This window comes from Aspergillus tubingensis (assembly GCF_013340325.1).
Source record: "Aspergillus tubingensis WU-2223L DNA, scaffold_6, whole genome shotgun sequence".
Taxonomy (NCBI): Eukaryota; Fungi; Ascomycota; class Eurotiomycetes; order Eurotiales; family Aspergillaceae; genus Aspergillus; species Aspergillus tubingensis.
The window spans coordinates 2,380,335-2,398,428 of NW_023336280.1; the positions used below are offsets into that span (position 1 = coordinate 2,380,335).

Genomic DNA, 18,094 nt, shown 5'->3' on the forward strand with positions numbered 1-18,094 from the left:
AAAGTGAAGGAGTACCATCAACAAGCACTACGAGAAATAAATCTTGAAATAATTGTCTAATTAGTATGCTTGGATGTCCCCCAGGGCTTGCCAATTCAGTCAGCTGACAAGGAAGTTCTAATTATGTTCACTTCACTGTAGAAAAATATGGAGAGCACGCTATCTACATCTATATGCAACAACACTCGTCTTCAGCCATCTAATTCTTCTTGCCTCTGAGGAGCTCCCACCCAACTGTACCGTGTTTGCCTTCTTTAACAGTCATCTCATCCACAGCCTTCACCAAGTCGTAGCAAATCTCCTCGGATACAGCACTGTCATGCTTATACCCAGGATGTGACGCAACGAACTCGCGGATCCATTTGGCTCCAGTCCAAAGGGTACCGTTCGCACGCTTACGTATCAAGTCAAGGTAGCTGGCTAGAGAACACCGTGTCTCAACATCCACATTGACACTGTTCAAGTAAGATTCGACGAGCGGGATCAATCCAGGGAATGATCCATCAGGGGAACCGTTAATAATATCGGAAATCGTCATGAGATCATACTCAGACTCCACTGGGTGTAGTGGCGGTGATGGAGGTGGCGTGTTATGAGCAGAGGATGTCGTAGAGGAGACATTGCTACCACCTGGCGATTGCTGGTTCGGTCTGCGACGAGAGAATGGGTCTTTGCGGAAGTAGAACTTTTGTTCCAACACTGCATTTCGAAGGTGCGCAGTTTCCATGTTCTCTGTGGTACGCTGGATCGGGATGTAGAAATTGAGATCGAAACTCAAGATTGCACGGGTCACAAGCACAATAAAGATACTGAAGGCGGCGTTCTCAAAGTCGGTCATCTGGATTTCCATGGATCGAAATTCAACTCGCCAGCCGATGTCATCCTTGTCAGGTGGCGGCGGCTTGAAACGCATATGCTGCCAATTGGTCGACTGCAGGTTCTCGAAGTGATCTGCTTTGTTCAAGTCCAGCTCCTCGAGATCTTCCGAGAATATAACCAGTGGATCACGAATGAACAGGTGCGCGAAATGTGTCGCCAAAAGATCATCCATGCCGTCATCCATCAATCGCTTCTTGATATCTTGATCAACGATAAGATCGGGATCCAGATATTCTTTTCTTAATCTGGGATCTTGTGAGATATAAGTCGAGTTCGAAGCATATCGGGATTTGGGGATTCTCCATCTATCATTCTTCAGGGGCTGCATGGTGTTAATACGGTTTTTGAGACTGAGGAACAAACAACACAGAAGAGTGGAATCTTACAAGTTCACCAAGCTCCTCCCGTGTCCGGTCATCAACAGCTCCACTGATCTGATTCCAACGGACATCTGTGTCGACGAGGAAACCCTTGTATATCGGAGTGGCGGCAGTGAGAGCCAAAAGGATAGGCCCCAGTGGACTCAGTTGATCGTACAACTTTCTCCCTTCCGTCATGTTCTTCGCTTGAAAAGTTATCTGGAGACAGCAACTCCCCATGCCGAATGCCATGGCGTCCATGTAAACATGACCCTCCTTAGCCGCGCCATTTCGGACATCATCATCCTCGGGCCAGTTGTGGAGGTCATAGTTAACAGTCGGATCCAAAAAGGGATCGGGCGTGTTTTTGTCCTTATAGACTGGCACATTCAGCTCGATTTTCCGGCCTCTCCTTGATCTTATATTGGCCGCCAAGGTTGGAAATCGAATATGGGGGTTAGCGATTTCGTCGGGAACAAACTGAGATCGCAATGCGGGACCCGATGGGGGATAATAAGGCTGAATATAATCGTCTTTTGTCCCCAGACGAGGGAATGTGGTGAGGGTGATAGGACTCTCATTTGGTGCCATGTGAGCCTTTGCAACCTCACGCCTATTATATGTCCATCAGAGACGTCATTACTTGCCCGGGAAAACCGAAAACTTACCGCCACTTCATGTTGGACTCTACTTTCAGTAGATCCTTGAAGTCGATGCCCCAGGGCTTACCCGGAGTGGCTTCCAGCATGAATCGGCCAAATTCAGGGTGGAAATGAGGTGGCTCCTCACCCTCACTAAGATCCGTCAGAGATTCTCTTCTCGTGTTCCCAAAACCCTAGTCCCAACTCACTGTTCCTTATTCTGAGACAGAGGGGAAGTTCCCTCTTTCCACGATGCTTCGTCCTCAGCGAGCGACTTGAGGATATCGGCCTGAGCGAGAGACAAGCGGGCCTTTTTGCTCTCATCATCGACTGCTACGACGAGATACTCGACCTAACGAAGAAAGAGCAATTAGCGAACATTAAAACAGAACAATGTGAAGATTGCGACATACCTCGTCACCCCAGAGAAGGGCATTCCGTTCCTTTCCCTTGGCTCTATGCCAATTGGCAAGTAATTGCTATCTCAGTTAGAAAAGAACCCCACGTAGAGTACATGATTGGGAGAATTCAAACACAAGATCAATTTCTTACCTCAATGCCCCATTTGCGAACCTGATCCGCTCTCTTCTTGGCTTCTGGCCAGTCCAAAGCCGTCCCAAGCGCTCTGAAGGAACGGCCAATGTTAGTTTTTGCGCATCAATGAAATCCGGCTTTGACCCAGCACGCTCCACCTACAGCAAGCCCATGTTGTCAACACCAGACAGTTGGAACTTTGAATTGCAAATCCCAGTCTGAGGTTCCAAGGTTTTTCTGTGGCTTTGGGTGAAGTAAAAGTTCGAAGGTCAGGCCATCCAGAAACCCCGCGGAGATGAGGGGAACTTTCCCGGCAGTATCTCCGAACCACGGCAGAATAAGCCAACGTCAGTGGCACGCAATGTCGTGACTTCAAGACACGCCCGTAACGGCTTTACACAAACAACAACGGCAGCAGATACTGATCGATTAAATATGAACAAACTGCTGACCCTGCCGACTTTGAGAAATTCTGTCGAACCTTCGGGTACAAAGGCTCAAGCGCCTATTGGTGGCCGGGAAACTTATTCCCCCCATTTCTGGTAGGCCGGGCGGGGCAGTAAGCAGTGGTCGGTGATTATCAATGCCGCCGATTTCTAAGCAGACGTGGAGGGATTAGAGGTCATGTGATATCTACTATCAGTTGCTCCGCGGCGGCCGATTTGTATGGAGGGCAAGCAGATAAATATACTTGGCCATACGTCTCTATGTAGTTCTTCGGAAAGATGCATGAAGAATATCGTGACCATTAGAAAGCATACTGGAAGCTCTTTACAGACCCATCATGATCTCCAGGGTGTTGCACCATGGCTAGATATGCATCTGCCTGCCATTAAGATGTCATCTCATGGCACTCGCGGACAAAGTCGCAAACTATTATGGTAATTGCACTTGACAAATCATCGCTCTCATTATGTTGCAAAGTTGAAAGGTGGGACAGATCCGAGTCCCTTCTGGCCCGAAGAAACCAGTGCTGTCTTTTCGAGGGAGGGTGGCTAACGATTTCACCACCCAGACCTCCCAAGCAGCATCGGAGCCGAAAAACCCCAAAAGTACGGTTGATGCTACTGGTTAGCCAATCGACCGTTCTGGTTTTCGCAGGTGTGGTGACGGCAAGCCTAGTCTTGGATGATTCCCAACGCCAATGTCGGTGCATGGACAAACAATCTCAGAATCTCTATGTACATAACCCGCTCCTTCGCTCGTCTCGAATGCCGTGCCGATATTTGTGGTATCATTAGTTGCTCCGGGCACCACCCTTAGCGGCGCGGAGCTCTTCCATCTTAGCAACACGCTTCTTGAACTCCTCGTATTGGCACTTCTCGTAGCTGTGTCTCTCGTCCTATTGGGTGGAAAGAGGCATGGCGTTAGTTATATATACGACAAGATGAACAGTAATCCATGAATAAACCAGAGTGAAAACAACGCACCTCGCACTTCCAGGGAAGGTAGTATTCTTGCTGGCGGCAGCGGTTCAATGGGATCAGGAGGCCTGCGCAAGAGTCGCGGTATTGGAGGGGAAGACGAGCATCCGACATTTCCTGGCGGGAGGCAGCTAAAGACAAGCGTTAGTCGTTAATCATCCGGTGCCAACTTTCACATCACTGCCTTCCGTCACATCAGACGCCAATGGCAACAATTACATACCGGTGCTATCCGCAAGCCCAACGGCACTCTTCACAGACTCGGCGGCAGTCATCTTGACACGGAGGGGTGACTCAATTGAAGGTTATTCCAAGGATAGGCGACTGGGCTATGAGGTTTGCAGCTATCCGCAGTCGTCGTTCCTTCCGGACGATAAGTCATGTGATATCACGTGCTGTTGGTTCCACAACAGGTTTAGCGTATCCAAATCCACTTTACGCGGTCAACGTACCCGGAGCGCGTCTTATCCAGCCCTGCCATCCGTCGCGTGTTGAGATAGATGTTGCTGGGCTACGACGAACCCAGCTCGCTTTCCACTGAGATTCATGTGATTGACTAAGGCAACAGGCAAATTTGAAATTTGATGCCTTGCGGTAGCCAAGTTCAGACTTTTATGTCCTTGTGTCCAAAGTCGCGACGCCGCTCGGAAACATCCTATTATCGTACGGAACTCGCAGAATAGAATCGGCTTACAAGAGGCGCATCATGGCGGCCGTGGACTTCTCCAAAGTCTACTCTGCTACTTATAGCAGTGTGAGTACTCCTTCATCGTGCCCTTTCTGGTATTGCAAAAACCTCGTCTTACGAGGCGTGTTGAACAACACCGTAAGGAGGCTTACAACAGCAATTTAACACTTGTGGCTAGGTCCCGGTTTATGAGTTCAAACTCGATGGCGACAGTGTCATGCGAAGACGTTCCGATGACTGGATAAATGCTACACATATTCTGAAGGTTGCCGGGTTTGACAAGCCTGCGAGGACTCGCATCCTAGAACGCGAGGTGCAGAAAGGGGTCCATGAAAAGGTGCAAGGTGGCTATGGAAAATATCAAGGTAAGACGAGAATTCCCAATATCGCCTCGCATTGCCGTGCTATAACTATATGCAGGGACTTGGATTCCGCTTCCTGAGGGCCGTATGCTCGCCGAGCGCAACAACATCATCGACAAGCTAAGGCCGATATTCGACTATGTCGCTGGAGATCGCAGTCCACCACCTGCCCCGAAACATACCACTGCAGCCTCGTCGAAGCCAAGAGCCCCAAAGAATACAAACAAGAGAGTCGCAACCGAAGAAGTTGTCCCTGCTCCAAAACCGCACCGAAATATGGCACCGCCCCCCTATCATCCCTATGAGCCATATGAGATGAGCCAAGGATTCGACGAGGATGAATCTTTAGAACAAGCAACGCTTGAGTCGTCGTCTATGATCGCGGATGAAGAGATTATGGCAATGTCTCAGAATGGTACATATTCACGGAAGCGCAAGCGTGGGATAAATGAGGCTCCGGCAATTTCAATCAGTGAACAAGAACATATACTCTATGGTGATCAGCTGTTGGACTATTTTATGACGGTAGGGGATGCTCCGGAAGCGACACGCATTCCTCCCCCACAACCGCCAGCCAATTTCCAGGTCGACCGCGCAATTGACGATTCTGGAAATACTGCTCTCCATTGGGCGTGTGCCATGGGTGACCTAGAAATTGTGAGGGATCTGCTACGGAGAGGAGCAAATATCAGAGCTCTATCTGATCAGGAGGAGACACCTCTCGTGCGTGCCGTGCTTTTTACGAACAATTATGAGAAGAGGACGTTTCCACCGCTACTAGAACTTCTCTTGGACACAGTCTCATTCCGAGACTGGTTCGGCGCTACTCTATTCCACCACATAGCAGAAACTACTCGGAGCAAAGGTAAATGGAAGAGCTCGCGATATTACTGCGAAGTATTGCTAGATAAGCTACGCGTTACGTTTTCGGCTGAGGAAGTTGATTTATTACTGTCCTGTCAAGATCAGAATGGGGACACTGCTGCTCTGATTGCCGCTCGAAATGGCGCGTTTCGCTTGGTTGACCTACTACTCGCGCGGTGTCCGCGAGCTGGTGACCTTATAAACAACAAAGGCGAGGCAGCCTCAACTATCGTCCGACGGGTACCACCTAATGAGCGCGACGTTCCTCTTCCCCCTTCGTCTATTACGATGGGTAATGATCAATTAGATCCGGACATCAAGGCACCTGTTACATCAGATCACCTGCCTCCCAGCCTTCCGCAGGACTCCTCCCCTACTACCTCGGCATTAATGTCTAAGATCGCCGTCATCATGTCCGAAGCGAACAAGAAACTCACCGCAAGCTATGGCAGCTCCAAGGCAACCCAGCAAGATTCAGACGATGTTGCGAACCCGGAGGCACTGTATGCGCAACTTGAATCGGATCGACAAAAGATCCAGAAACAGGTCGGTATGCTGGTAGCGAAAGAAGCCGAAGAAGAGTCAATCGACACGCAGCTTGATCGTTACGAGCAATTGAAAAACAGCTACGAATCACTCTTGGAGCAAATCCACCAGGCTCGACTCAGAGAGAGGATTGCCTCAACGCCGGTGCCCGAGAAGGGGGATACTGGATCTGACCAGGACCAACTACGTCGCACATACCTTATGGCTCGTCAATTGTGCTCTGCCCAAAAGGCTCGGCGCTCTGCCGTGAAGGATCTTGTCCAACAGACAGCCGATGCAGGTGTAAGCACCAAGTTCGATGTCCATCGCAAGTTGGTAGCACTTGCCACCGGTCTCAAAGAGGAAGATTTAGATCCAATGGCCGCAGAGCTGGCTGAAACACTCGAGTTCGATCGAATGAATGGGAAGGCTACAGGAGCCGAATCACCAGATCCAGAGGCCAGGGAATCGGCCACATTCCCCACCCCTGGTCCGACAGTATCTGTGGACGCCTGATTGGTCTGGAGGGGATTGTTCATTTCCAGTCATCAATCGTTCACCTCCCGCAGTTCCTCCAATCTGTGGTAACGCTTCTCGTTATGGATTTACTTGTAAATTATTGCCGGTTTGGACATGATTACCATCTACGCAAGAACAGTTAGTCAACAACAGGCTAACTCTGCCTACCTACCTCCCTGTCTACTTTCTCGCCTGGGATACGCTGCAATCTTCTCACGATCACTGATGCATGTTGATGTTAATTTCCTACTACTACTTCTGGCGGGCAATTTGAGTTTCTGGTTTGCCAGCAGATACCCACTCAACTTTTTTCTTTTCCTCTTAATTTCATAGTTCCACTCATCTTCCTTCACCTGTCTACCTATCTATCTAAAGTCTAAAAACCCTTTGCATGATCGTCCCGTCCGTCCCTTCCAAGTGAATCCAAAGCAAAAACGAACACGAACGTAGTGCTTACCTAGATGCCTAAGCCCACATGAAGATAATCGTGGCTGACTCTGAGATGATCATGAAAAGTTTAGATATGTGTGCCATCTCTTCTCTCTCTCTCTGGCCAGGCCAAGACCATACTCGAAACTAAAATGAATAGTGTCTCTGATCTTCTTGGCACCTTCTGATACTTGCATGTGAAGAGCTTATACTACTCCGGTCTAGGTTCCTTGACACTAGTTATTCTCACATCTGAGTCACCTGGAAGCAAATCATATTATGAATGTTCTGCTACATGAGATGGTAGGACTGGTAGAAAGGAGCAAGTGAGAGCGAATGTTGAGCTTCATTAGGGTAGTACTCATGACCGTAAAAGGCCATATAATATCTACGAAGTAGCGAAGATGAAGGTTTCATGCATGAGTCTGGACGAGCAGGGTAGATAGTAGTAGGCACAACTTGCAACAAATGCAGGTTAGCCTGCTCTACGCGAGTAGTATAATAGAGTTTGGATTACTTCATAATATTCTCATCGAGGAACTATCACAGTGTGGCAGTGCACTGAACAAACAATTTCTCTCAGCTTGCAAAAAGAAAAAGGAAGGAAAAGGGGTAGGGTAGGTAGTAAGTAGTAGCTAGGCGAACTAGGTCGCATGTCCCTCGGAGAGGCGGAAAAAGGCAAAAAAAGTAGGGCCCGAACCGCGATTCGAACGCGGGGCCTCCTGCATTTCAAGACCCGAAGCAGGAATCATACCACTAGACCATCCGGGCTAACTTATGAAACATCTTCCTGAGCATGTCTCATACGCAGGGACGAGCGTCAGCACGGAGATGACTCGCCAGAGAAATCGATCTCTATCTATCCTGTCGCGGTGGGAGTGAGATCAAAACAGGCAACTGCAAACGAAGGCCACATGGGCTAAGTCATGTGACAGTAAGCAAATAAACAAGATAAAAAAATTACGGGCCCGAACCGCGATTCGAACGCGGGACCTCCTGCATTTCAAATCCCGAAGCAGGAATCATACCACTAGACCATCCGGGCTTTTGTTATGTAATCCATGGGTGTCGATGGATTCATGGTGGGTTGGGAGGCTGTGGAGTTTGCTCTATGCATGTCCGGGCGTGTGATTGATTATCCATTAGGTTTTTGACATCGAGTTTAACCTGCCGATTGCTGGCGAGATCTCGGCCTACGGGAAATAGCGATAGGCGCTCTATACCCGTACTATTTCACTTTTATTAGTAGGTTAACGCATTTGGCATTACCCAGGTGCGCATTGCATTTGCTCCCGCCCTGCGGCGTTGTCTAGCCAGTACGACCCATTCCGACTTCAAGGCATTGTGGCAAGCCGATCTCTTGGCTTCATTTATTACCCATGGCTACTCAGGACCTGGGTTGTTCTTTTGGTGTTTTCGTATACATGCGAGGCAGGTACAGCGAGCCACTGAGTTCTAAATTAAGTTGAAGCAATGGTATTGGTATAATAAGGTTGGGTGGTTTGCCACGCGGCTATTTATGGGTGACGAAAAGGAGACGGAATGTGGAAGAGGACTGGGTGGTCGTTATAGTTTGTTGGATCAGAATTCCGTTGCTTAGAGCAACCATTGATGCGCTGCTCTTGTATAGTGGCTGTTAGTCACGGCGTTGGGCCACTTTGATGTGCATTTGTTGCGGGAATGATATATAGTATCAACACTATGATGCCGCAAGCCGATCAGAAAAGACACGGACGCTTTTACTCGATTCCTTGACGTCAAGTTGACTACGATACGGTAACAGCAAAAGCTATTAGGCATGATAAGCAAAGGCAAATATCCACAATGGACCAAAGGATCATACCATGGGGCAGGGATTCACACGGACCAGGATGGGAGGCAGCTACAGGTCAGCTTCCGCCACTGCAAGTATGAATGAAACACGCCCCGTGTATAGAGTAGTACATAGAGGCCATTTTTCAGCAGACAGGTTAGTAGAGGATAGGCACTGGACATTTTCAGGATGTATCGACAGTCAATCATAAATCGGCCGAGAAATGTAAACGGTCAACCTGTTACTATCCTCATACAGCCTTCCAACTTGCATGAGATCTGCCTACCTGTGAGCAGTAACTGGGTTAGAACCTGCGTCGAAGCATCGGCCGTAATGCGACGCTTATGCCAGACTCCCCACTCATATTTCCATATGAACAAATGGACATTGATCCCATATAGCCCAAATAATGGCGCAGTGGGTGACCACCTGTTTGGGCATGACAATGCGAACATCGCATGATAAATGCATCCAGCTGTTCGACCATATATTTCATGTCACCGTCAAAATCGTGTGATTACAGAGGTGTAATGTCTTTTAGTGTAATCGGGAACAAATCGACTAGATTGTGCATTGATGCTGGATCAGTAGGTACTTTGGCCTGTCAGCTTTGTATGTCCTTGGTACCTCCCACAAATACACAGCCTTTCGTGTATTTTGTCAGAGTGCGTGCTCGTTAACGGTCTGGGCTGAGAGGTGATCTACCCCCGATTGCCTCCATGTTGCCTAGCTCTCCTGTAGCTTTGAGTTTACTGTGCTCGGAATCCCGCCGCAACATGAAACTGAAACCGTCCAACACATTGTTTATCCCGAAGGAGTAGCTCTGCGCGCCATATGGCAATACCAAGACGTGTTCCAAAAATTTCAGCGAGGAACAATGCCTGCCAAGTTGATTGACTAGACCGTCAGCAGGCGTCAAAAAAGTTACAGCTAAGCGAATGGTCGGGTCAGTCCCATCCAGTTTCCTCGATTTTGGCAGATCCACGGAACATGACCCAGGAGAACCACTCCACAGACAGACCAGTTCTCATCGACCATCATCTGGGTTCCCAGTGGCACACAGACCTCTAGCAACGTCACCAATGATCTGCGTGTAAAATGAGCTGACTTGGTGATCGGATGTGCAGGGCCATCTCTGCTGCCTTCAATTTTTCGTTTGACGCTGCCAGTAGCTCACGGGCTGCGGGACCACCCGTTCCACACACACATGGAGACGAGATTTTCAAGGGGTCATCTACTTGCAGGAGCACTCGGGAGCCCACGGGCGTTGAGCATTCGTTTCCTGTTGACCGAGTGAAAAGGCTGAGCAAACTGAGACATTGCATGGTTCGACAGGCCAGCAGCAATACGCCCAATCATGTTTCCACTCTCAAACCGGGTTACTTGATTGAGCTTACCACGGAATCCTCATGACAGGGGGGAAGATACAGAAATGGCATCCCCAGTCTACATACTTAAGTATGGTCTCGAATGAAAAGGCACGAGGAGGCCGCTAGAACCGGTAAAGTGGCAGGCGAGAAGGTTCCATTCAGGTGCTTGGCAACCGAGATAGTCGGGAGTTAGTGGCTCCTGGGCGAATCCTTTTGGACCGGGTCACTCTAGCGATTTCCTTCGCTACTAATTATCAGATGCCAATGCCCACTGGTCAGGGGGGAAGGCGGAGAATTCTGGCTATGGGATTCGCCCAGTACTAGACTAGCAGCCCCCCTCCGCATGCTGCATCGTGGCTCTTCCACTCTACTGCAATCATCGTGAGTGGATCGGGTGGGGATCTGGAAGACGAAGGAAGGCCACTCGATGTAGGAAGCGCTCGGAAGGTTTCGAGGTACCATTACAGTTGCTCTTCGCAATTGGATGGACGTGGATGCGGGATTTTCTTGTGCAGAAAAAAAGGTTATCCTGCCGCCAGACCAGTTAGGCTAGTAAGAGAGGTACCGAAGGAAATCAGATCATTAGACAGGAAGTGCAGTAGGCACCGCAGCACGAAGGACTAGAGAGTAAAATATGATCCACCACTAGGGTCGATCAGCAGCGCCCGTCGGCTTTTTGGCGCTCAGCCGGAAATGAAACAGAGGAGGGGAATATCCTTTACACCGGGAGAATGATAAGCTGTTTGAGAAGGAGAAGTAGAAGTAGAATTGTCTGGAGGGAACTTACTTCTCTCGTGGTGTAGATACACCGAACAGGAGGAAGTGGTGGATGATCTGCAAAAAAAAGAGGGAGTGGGATGGCTAGGCTGGGACTATCTTCGATCAGCCGCGAAAGTGTTCAGTAATCCGTTCAGTGCAAGTTCAGTTCGCCATTTTCCTTCCCCCCTTCTTTTTTCCCATTGTCTGCTTTTCCCCCAAATTTCCAAATGCCCGACCGTCTGGAGCCCCACTGGCTCCAGCATCTCGCCGCCTGCTCTTTTGGTTCTCCCTCAATTTGCCCCCCCATACTTAATAATCCGATCATCATCTACTAACGTAACTAGTGGTCACCACTGCTTCTCCGTTAACTACTAGTTAACTACCTTCTTACTACGGCTACTAATCGCCAGTGCTTCGGCTTCCTTTTCAAGTCCTCACTCACCCTTGTGACTTCCATTGGATTGTCCCGTCGCCCCGTTATTTCACTTTTAGTGATCTTCTGATTTCAGGGACTTCCTCTTGACGCACCATTGGTCTCTCCTAAATGGTTTAACTGTCGACGTCCGCCGTCTGACCTCGAATTTCTCTGGTCGGACACACCTCCGCCCCTCATTCACCTTCATGTCGCTACCCCACACCATCTATTCGTATCTAGCATTATCTCCTACACATGGAGGTTCATACGTTGGTTTGTGCGCCGGGGAAGCCTCTTCCCCCCGCACAACCCCAGCTTTCCGCAGCCGCAGCGCCTGAGAAGAGAAAGCGGGTCCGTCGATGGCATCACCGAGGATTTACAGGCTGTTCGACATGTCGTCGACGCCACGTCCGCTGCGACGAAGCATCGCCGTCCTGCAAAAACTGTACACGCCTGGGTCTTGAATGCGATGGCACTCAGGGTCGTATGACCTTCAAAGTCTACGGACCGCCGCAAGCGGATTCGTCTCCCGCCACCGCCAAGAAATGCGACAAAAAGATCAAGAGCGAAGGGGACAAGCAAGTGAAGCAGGAGCCGGCAGGAGACGAGAATGAGCCTTTCGAAACATTAGTTGTGTCTCCAACAACTGTGTCCGACCTGAAGCCTATAAAATATCGCTTCCAAGACCCCATCTCTCCCGCCGAGTTTTTATCCTCGTCACTGGACTGCGTCGAAGGCCGGTATTACACTCATTTTGTCGACCAGGTCTCTACTCTACTCCTCATCTATGATAATTCGAACAACATAAATCCCTACCGAAGATTCTTCCCTGAGCTCGCTCGATCCTCAACGTCAATGGCCAGCGCTATGCAAGCCATGGGTGCGTTGCACCTTGCCAATACCTCCAAAGGCCAACAGCGAAACAAGCACTTCCAACAAGCCATGAGCAATTATGGCGAGGTTGTCAAGTCCTTTAGAACCCGATACACAGACCCCAACCACAGCGTGCGACTTACGGATTTCGCCACCTGTCTTTTACTGTCACTGTTCGAGGTGAGTTCCTTAGTTGTTGACCTGGACATAACGAGCACGCAAAGCTAACTAATCAGATGATGGATTCTCAACATCACAACTGGGCTATCCATCTTAAAGGAGCCCGAGAAATTTACCGAATACTTTTCACCCCTAATGACGACCCGGACAAAGAAGCCAAGCGCCTCGCTGAAATCAATCACCCACTTCGACCCTTCCTCGTATCGCTGCTCTCATACTTAGACGTTGCGGGTGCCTGTGCCACCAGTGAGGGAACCGTGGTGGAAGGCAGCTATTGGACAACACACGGAGGTGGCTGGGAGTACAATCTGGGTACACCAAGCCTGTCGACCGAACAACCTGCTTATAGTCACCATCTTGTTGAACTGCGCCAATGTTGGTCTGCTATGATGGAGATCCAAGCAGCCATCAGTGCCTTTGGAAAAGCGAAACAAGATGGTCTGATGCCGTTCGAACAACAAGATCTGGTTTATCACGAGCTATTACAGCGGCTGGTACAATGGCGTCTGAACGCACCACAGGCACTGCAGATGTTAGGCGAACTAGACGATGAGAGCTTGCGACAATATCCCTACCCTGATGTCCTTGAGTATGCCGGGTGTATCGAAGCATATGAAAAGGCCACCAACATATTCCTACATCGGGTTGGAGCAGCAGGCCGTCCTGATATACAGCCCCAAAGGGCGCTGTTAGACATGCTTGCTACGCGAATTTTGGCGTTGATTGGAAAACTCGCAAAGGACGTGGGTCAGTTGGCGGTACTATGGCCACTTTTCACAGCTGGCCGAGAGTCACGGAACGAGAGCGAGCAGAAATTTGTGCGGCAGACCATGACTGATCTCCAGCGGTTCGGGTTCAAGGTATGTCAAGGATACACGCCAGTAATGATCAAATAAATGCTAATGCGACTGCAGAATGTTGATAAGGCCCTCGAGGAACTGGAACAAGCCTGGTTCAAGCAGCGAGCTTTCCCAGAAGGTTGGATTGACACTATGGACGATATACGTTCCTCAATCCTACTCCCTTGAACAAAGCTGCTTCGTGGCTCGCTGATGACGTTCTCTGCGATTCACGACCGCCCTGAGCCATCTTGACATGGTATTTGACGATTTATAATGGACATAAGTTACATGGAACGGGGAAAACACGGAGTCTACGTATTGGTGTAATACTGGCGTTACTATTTGGGAAACTAAGGTGTTCGGCTGGGCTGGACCCTTAGACTTGGATTTGCGGAGCGTGAGGAAATATCCTTTGCAAATGGTTTGACTATATGTGCTGTTTGGGTGACGGATTTGTGCTGTTTTTATTCTATTGGAGGAGTTGGATCACTGTTGTACAGATACAGACAAGGCTTACTGAAAGTCATATATAGATTTACACCTTGGCGCCCGTGAGAGTTATCTGCTTCTTACACTGCCTGAAATAGAACAAAAGCTAGTATCTGATATCACCATGAGATCATTTGTATGCATCCATCTGTAACTAAAGCAAATCACATTAAATCTCTGGGTATACTTAAACCCCTCTAGGCTCTATCATATCTACAAAGCAAACTTTTCACTCAACCATAACTTGAGGGAGGACGCAGGCAGTTCAGTCTTTCCTGCCTTCTTTCCCCCCACCGTTGATCAGTCAACGACCATCTCAACCGATCAACAAACCGTAAAAAAAACCAGCATCACCACAACCACCAATCGTAAAATACAACATATAAATTACTGCGAGGCTCGCCTCGCGATGACAATAGACTCAGTTCTCCTCCCTCCCGGAAGAAGACGTCGTCGCCTCAGGCTGTTGATGATGATGATGATTATCACCACTACCAACTTCCTCGACGGTTTCGGTCGCAGCACCCTTGCTATCGATGAAATGCGAGATGCGGTCAATAGGCAACCAGGCGCTTTCGGGGGTGATGAAATAGGAGATTAGAGCGAAGATGGTCACACCGGCCATGATGATTGGGGCGTCTGGTTAGAAAGAGGGAAAGTAAGTAAGCAGATGTTTTAGGATGAAGTATGTTGGAAGGGAGGGGGTTCTTACAGTTTAGATTAGCGCCGGTGACGGGGAACTCGTAAGGCGAGAATAGCACAGCTACCACCCAGCCGTTCCAGAAGACACCGATGAACTGGAACGGCTTGCTCCAGCGACCGAGACTCCACTCGGGCTTGGGGAAGCGTTTCGGGGTGCAGAGGAGTCGGCCGAGGCAGATGAGCCCGTATGCGGCGGCGCTAGGGACACCGGCGGCGGAGACGAGAGATGTGAAGGCGACGTCGGAGGGTAGGAGCGTGCAGCTGATGAGTGCTGAGACGCCCCAGACTACGATGACGGCGTTGCGGGGCTGGCCGTTGTGGACTTTGGAAACCCAGCTGGAGAAGGGGAGGACACCGTCGCGGGCGACGGCGAAGACGAGGCGGGAGGCGGCGACGATGGCGATCGCTGTGTTCTGTAAAGTGGTTTAGTATGTGAATATGTGGTTGCGGGAACTGTTGGGGGGTGGACTTACGAGCCACAATGCGACTATGCAGATGACGTTCATGAAGATGTGGCCTCCTTTGCCGAGGACGACGGCGTAGAGGGGCACGAATGGCTGGGGGGAGCCGAAGGACATGAGAGTGTCGTTGTCGGGCTGGTCATGTCAGTATGGGGTTGTTGGATAATCGTTGCATGGAAGTGTGGAACTTACTGCACAGAAGAGGAACAGAATGATAGTTGCTAGTCCACCAATGCCACTGACGACAGTACTCCAGAAGATACCACGTGCTGCCGTCACCGAAGCATGCTTGGTCTCTTCCGCAACGTGACCAGAGGCGTCGAAACCGATCAGGATACCGGCAGTAGCGAGGTAGGAAAGACACCAGTTCCAGCCTGCAGGGGCACCTGTGGCGTTGTAGGTGGACATGAATGCCTCTTCAGCCGTGCGGAAACCCCATGTGTTGGCGGCACCAATCGGCAGCCAGATGACATTGAGGAAGAAGTCCAGCATGACGATGAAGGACGAGAAGTAAAACACCCATTTGAAGAACCTAGCTGTAGAATTATAAGCAAATCTGAACAGAGAAAGGATAGGCGCAACCAGTCTTGGGATTGAACATACGCGGCAGGTAGTTGAGAAGTGCGGCCAATGCTAGCAACACTTCCGTGCAGATCCACTGGACAGCACGGAACTTGACACTGGATGTGTCTTTCGGGAAGTCGACGTCGAAGACCGTCAGTTCCTGTGCGCTAATAAGTAAACTATCTTGGGATATCCTTGAAAGTGACACTCACCGAGAGCATGTAGTTGACAGCAGATTGGGTGTTGCTAGCACAGAAGGTCGTCCAGGCAGTAGTACTCCACCAAGCAACCACAAATCCGAGTAGCCTTCCAAAGCGAGGGCCTCCAGACTCCGCGGCCCACAAGTAGATAGAGCCCGCGGAGGGCGAGGCAGAGCATACCTCCGCGATGACAGCAGCGGTAATGTATGTGAAAACCAAAGTGACTAGATAACTCGTCCTACAAAAAATGAGTTACGATCATTGCATAGACGGTGGTAGAGCCTACCAGTAAGCCAGGTTACCACCTGCTGCGATACCCGTACTATAAGTGACGCGCACTCCTCCAACAAAGTAGAGTGCAGCTAATCATGTGAGGTTAGTGACCTTCATGGACCTAGAATCCGCCGTAATCATTTCACCTACCGAATGTCGTCGAGAAGTTTTCAAGTAATGTGTATGTCCTATGAAGGACCTGTGAATCTGATTAGACAAGCCTGCATGCAATAGACTTGCTAAGGCTGACTCACTGGCTTATAGCCCATAGATTTCTGTTGGTAGTATATCAGCGATTACTTGTTCGACATCGATACTCGATCGCTGAAAGGAATGCCACTGATATACATACCAGTAGCTTTGCATCTTCTCGGGACTCTGCCTCGCTCCTGACCTCTTCTCCCCCGGCCGGAACAGTGTCAGGGTCGATGACGAGCTGCGAGTGTTGTTGGTGAGGTGATGGGGCCATGGCTGCCGTTCTGGAAACCAAGGCCAATGCTCAGAGGCTCAAAGGTCCACGTCCAGGAGCGTGCAGATAGAATAGTTGAAAGTGAGGAAGTTAAGTGAAGATGTTTCTGTCGCAAGTCAGCTGAAAATTGATGATAGACGATCAGGAACCTGCTAACCCCACTCTGTAAGGCGTAAGACAGCAAGAAAAAAAAAAGGAACCAAATTAGCCTAGTGGATAAGCTAAAGCATTCGTGCTCCCGGTTTAACGAGTCGAGATGTCACCAACACTCCCCAGTCTAGCAAGGATATACACTTATCCCGTTCCCTTGTCTTTAATTCAATCTAGTTGACGGGATAGATAGTTGAGGGTTGACCGGAGATGTCTGCTCCGCAAGAGCCAACGGTGAGGGAAAGAAGAATTGTTGAAGCTCACTTTTGCGCTCCACTAGCGAGCCGGAAGAGCGCGCAAATTCCAATCAGGGCCTGTGGGTGGAAGGATGCGACCGCCGTGGGTCAAGAGAGTGTACCTTAAGGAGCCAAGCAAGAAATTAGCTCTGGTAGCATCACCGCAGCGGAGCCGTTCCACGTTTGCGTGAGCCCGTTCGGCCGTGGACGGATCCTTTGCGCGCTCCATCGCCTGCTGGGGACAACGCGTGTATGCATGCATGAAATTGGTTATCAAGTTGGCGATCGATTTTTATCGATGGATATAATGATTCGCGAAGTAGACGGGGTGCCCTTTTGGCGCACACAAGACAGCGATTGCTTCAAACCGGTTGAGGGAGAGTGTCAATCGCATCATCATGATTATCTCCATGCCCCACCATGAGTGGAGCGGGATAAAAAGCCGTGCGAGGGGCCGGCCATCACCAGGACCTGGATCTTGACATCGATTCGAGGCCAATTCAACCAACCGTCACTTCAACAATGACTGCTAGACCATATCCAGCTATTTTGCGACGGGGATTAAATTGAACAGCAATCAACGCGGGCTTCCCTGGCACGAGGGGTTTTCAAGTATCGCCTCAGGCAGCACCATCTGGAAGAACATGCACGTGACCTCATGGATTAACTTCTTATCAACTACACTTACCATCTAGATTTTATCCTATCAGTATAAATGCCGGGGATGTTTTTCAGCTAGGACCAGTGTGTTCCGTTTTGCACTACCTACAATGATCATATGTTACGCTGCATAGCACGGACATCCTTCCTCCACCCTAGCAGCCCGAGCTCGCTGGAATCAACATTCACGTGGACAGTCGATCATCCGATTTGCGGAGAGCTGGTTCCTCTGGCATTCGTGATTAGATGCCATCAATGGGCTGTTGTGCTAATATATGATTCTGGACAGCATTTAGGTTTGAGGTCACTAGTCGAGCGGGGAAAGATGCCTATAAACAGCGGTTAAGTGTTCGGGAACTCTTTGATGATCAAAGCCGCAGTTTGCAAACGCAAATGATGATGGTGTCTACACGA

General features: G+C 49.7%; 5 protein-coding genes and 2 non-coding genes across 7 annotated transcripts; 2 read left to right on the forward strand and 5 right to left on the reverse strand.

Moving 5' to 3' along the window:
* Nucleotides 1-199: 199 nt before the first annotated feature.
* On the reverse strand, nt 200-2,586 carry AtWU_04550 (glutamate--cysteine ligase; the record flags this gene model as incomplete). Its single annotated transcript, XM_035499661.1, has 7 exons — nt 200-1,201; nt 1,266-1,851; nt 1,907-2,032; nt 2,089-2,231; nt 2,293-2,358; nt 2,432-2,504; nt 2,576-2,586. The coding sequence occupies 7 exons, from the start codon at nt 2,584-2,586 to the stop codon at nt 200-202; spliced, it is 2,007 nt and encodes a 668-aa protein (XP_035355554.1).
* A 1,064-nt stretch (nt 2,587-3,650) lies between these two features.
* Nucleotides 3,651-4,112, reverse strand: AtWU_04551 (NADH dehydrogenase [ubiquinone] 1 beta subcomplex subunit 7; the record flags this gene model as incomplete). The annotated part of the gene is made up of 3 exons (XM_035499662.1): nt 3,651-3,755; nt 3,844-3,968; nt 4,061-4,112. 3 exons carry the CDS (start codon nt 4,110-4,112, stop codon nt 3,651-3,653), a joined length of 282 nt encoding a protein of 93 aa, XP_035355555.1.
* Nucleotides 4,113-4,543: 431 nt separating this feature from the next.
* Nucleotides 4,544-6,792, forward strand: AtWU_04552 (putative APSES transcription factor; the record flags this gene model as incomplete). The annotated part of the gene is made up of 3 exons (XM_035499663.1): nt 4,544-4,591; nt 4,704-4,890; nt 4,946-6,792. The coding sequence occupies 3 exons, from the start codon at nt 4,544-4,546 to the stop codon at nt 6,790-6,792; spliced, it is 2,082 nt and encodes a 693-aa protein (XP_035355556.1).
* Nucleotides 6,793-7,915: 1,123 nt separating this feature from the next.
* On the reverse strand, nt 7,916-7,995 carry AtWU_t116. Its single transcript is given in 2 exon segments — nt 7,916-7,951; nt 7,960-7,995. It is a non-coding gene; the product is annotated as a tRNA-Pro (tRNA).
* A 194-nt stretch (nt 7,996-8,189) lies between these two features.
* AtWU_t117 lies at nt 8,190-8,269 on the reverse strand. Its single transcript is given in 2 exon segments — nt 8,190-8,225; nt 8,234-8,269. It is a non-coding gene; the product is annotated as a tRNA-Pro (tRNA).
* A 3,567-nt stretch (nt 8,270-11,836) lies between these two features.
* AtWU_04553 (Zn(II)2Cys6 transcription factor) lies at nt 11,837-13,662 on the forward strand (the record flags this gene model as incomplete). The annotated part of the gene is made up of 3 exons (XM_035499664.1): nt 11,837-12,634; nt 12,691-13,494; nt 13,549-13,662. 3 exons carry the CDS (start codon nt 11,837-11,839, stop codon nt 13,660-13,662), a joined length of 1,716 nt encoding a protein of 571 aa, XP_035355557.1.
* Nucleotides 13,663-14,386: 724 nt separating this feature from the next.
* AtWU_04554 (putative amino acid permease) lies at nt 14,387-16,634 on the reverse strand (the record flags this gene model as incomplete). Its single annotated transcript, XM_035499665.1, has 10 exons — nt 14,387-14,604; nt 14,678-15,080; nt 15,141-15,263; nt 15,321-15,664; nt 15,732-15,852; nt 15,905-16,130; nt 16,179-16,254; nt 16,316-16,364; nt 16,420-16,440; nt 16,518-16,634. The coding sequence occupies 10 exons, from the start codon at nt 16,632-16,634 to the stop codon at nt 14,387-14,389; spliced, it is 1,698 nt and encodes a 565-aa protein (XP_035355558.1).
* Between the last annotated feature and the right edge of the window lie 1,460 nt (nt 16,635-18,094).